General features: G+C 46.2%; 1 protein-coding gene across 1 annotated transcript; it reads left to right on the top strand.

The window, feature by feature from the left end:
* Positions 1-382: 382 nt before the first annotated feature.
* On the top strand, positions 383-1168 carry FIESC28_09319 (uncharacterized protein; the record flags this gene model as incomplete). Its single annotated transcript, XM_031163456.1, has 2 exons — positions 383-602; positions 654-1168. 2 exons carry the CDS (start codon positions 383-385, stop codon positions 1166-1168), a joined length of 735 nt encoding a protein of 244 aa, XP_031012490.1.
* Between the last annotated feature and the right edge of the window lie 691 nt (positions 1169-1859).

The raw sequence follows: 1859 nt of genomic DNA, 5'->3' as shown, positions 1-1859 counted from the left end.
AGTAACTCAGTCGCGAGCAAAGGTTGAGTACGTTATCCGGTCGATCCGCTCTGACATTTTGAGTTGTAAATCTGACTTTCCATGAGTCTATTAATAATTCATATTGTCAAATTCGGAAGCGGGGAGGTCTCAACGTCAGAGGCCCACTAAATTTCATTTATTTTCCATTCTCAGTCTAGTGCCTGTTCATGATCCTCCACTTTCCTCATCCCGCATCATCAAGCCCTTGGGGGAAAGAAAGTGAGTAAAACCATCGATTTGGGTATATATAGATATCCAAGAAACCTTCATCCTGAAAATCATTCATCTTTCTGCCCACAAAAATTTTCACATTTTACTAAACTCGATTTTACTACGCACTCTCGTCGCTCAAAGGAACAACATGTCTCACAACGAAGTTCAGGCTAACGGTTGGACTGCTGTTCCCGTAAGCGCTAAAAAGATCATCGATTCTGTGGTAAAGCTTCAGGAAGTCCCTCCTTATAAGACTCAAGACATTCCGTTCCCGACTGAAGACAAGCTTGTCGCCGAAGCTGAAGCCTTTGTCAAGGCACGCTTGAGCCCAGAAGCCTACAACCACTCCATTCGTGTCTTCTACTGGGGTTAGTTATGCAATGACACAGGTTAGGAAGCAATGCTGAATTTTCGACTAGGGACTATCATTGCAAAGCGCTTGCTGCCTGAGCATGCTAAATTGCTGTCACCATCCACCTGGGCACTTACTTGCCTTTTGCACGACATCGGTACCGCAGAAGCTTACTTCACCTCGACGCGCATGTCATTCGATATCTATGGCGGCATCAAAGCAATGGAAGTCCTAAAGGTGCTTGGCGGTAGCACAGATCAAGCCGAGGCTGTTGGTGAGGCCATCATTCGCCATCAGGACATGGGTGTAGATGGAACTATCACATTCCTCGGTCAGTTGATCCAACTTGCTACGCTGTATGATAATGTAGGCGTATATGAAGGTATCGAGGATTTTGGTAGCTGGATTGATGAGACTACTCGTAACAGCATCAACCAGTCATTCCCTCGTCACGGTTGGTGTTCTTGGTTCGCGTGCACAGTCCGCAAGGAGGAGTCCAACAAGCCTTGGTGCCATACTACACATATTCCTCAGTTTGACAAGCAGATGGAAGCGAACACTCTGATGAAGCCGTGGGAGTAGGAGAAGGATACGGATTCTTCTGTTACATACGAGATAGTTTATGGCAGGAGAACACCAATTGAGGGCATATAGATACCTCTTTGACTTACTACCATAAGTGCTCAGTTAGTCCACTTAGATAGTAGATATCTTACAAAATATGACGGTACGATAACGTGGGCTTTCCCTCATTCTTGAGCTTGTGAAATACAGTAAAGTGGAGAAGGAGGTGACATAAGAGCGGAATGCTGCTCCACTGGGCGTGAACGTCGCGAGGCAGGCCGATGCGCTAAATCTCTAGCTCACGGAAATGATATGTGTGGGGCTGATCTGCTTTTTTTCAAGCATATCCGTCTCCCCAGCCAGATCCGTGGCCGGGCTTGAACTATCCATGCACTTCGCAACATCAGAAATCACTCAAACGAAGAGGCAGGTCGATGCGCACCTTCCCCTGAAAATACACCAGATATGATATGGGTTCATGGACCCTGTTCTAGTCGACGTAATCGTAGTGGATGTTGGAATTGAAAAAGTGATGTCTCGACTCCTGCAACTATTAGCATGCTGGCTAACCTGACGCCATAGGTCAAAAGAGAGGGTGTTCCGGTAAGCGATGCGCGGATTGACCCGCTTAAAAAGATAAAGAGGTTAGAGTTGGAGTGAAAGATAAGATAAGATAAGGAGATAAGATAAAAGAACCTACCCGGGACCT

Source organism: Fusarium coffeatum (genome assembly GCF_003316985.1).
Source record: "Fusarium coffeatum strain FIESC_28 chromosome Unknown BRIP53273_contig_235, whole genome shotgun sequence".
In the NCBI taxonomy this organism is placed as follows: Eukaryota; Fungi; Ascomycota; class Sordariomycetes; order Hypocreales; family Nectriaceae; genus Fusarium; species Fusarium coffeatum.
Note: the sequence above shows the minus strand (reverse complement) of the source record. Positions and strands in the feature narration are given on the sequence as shown.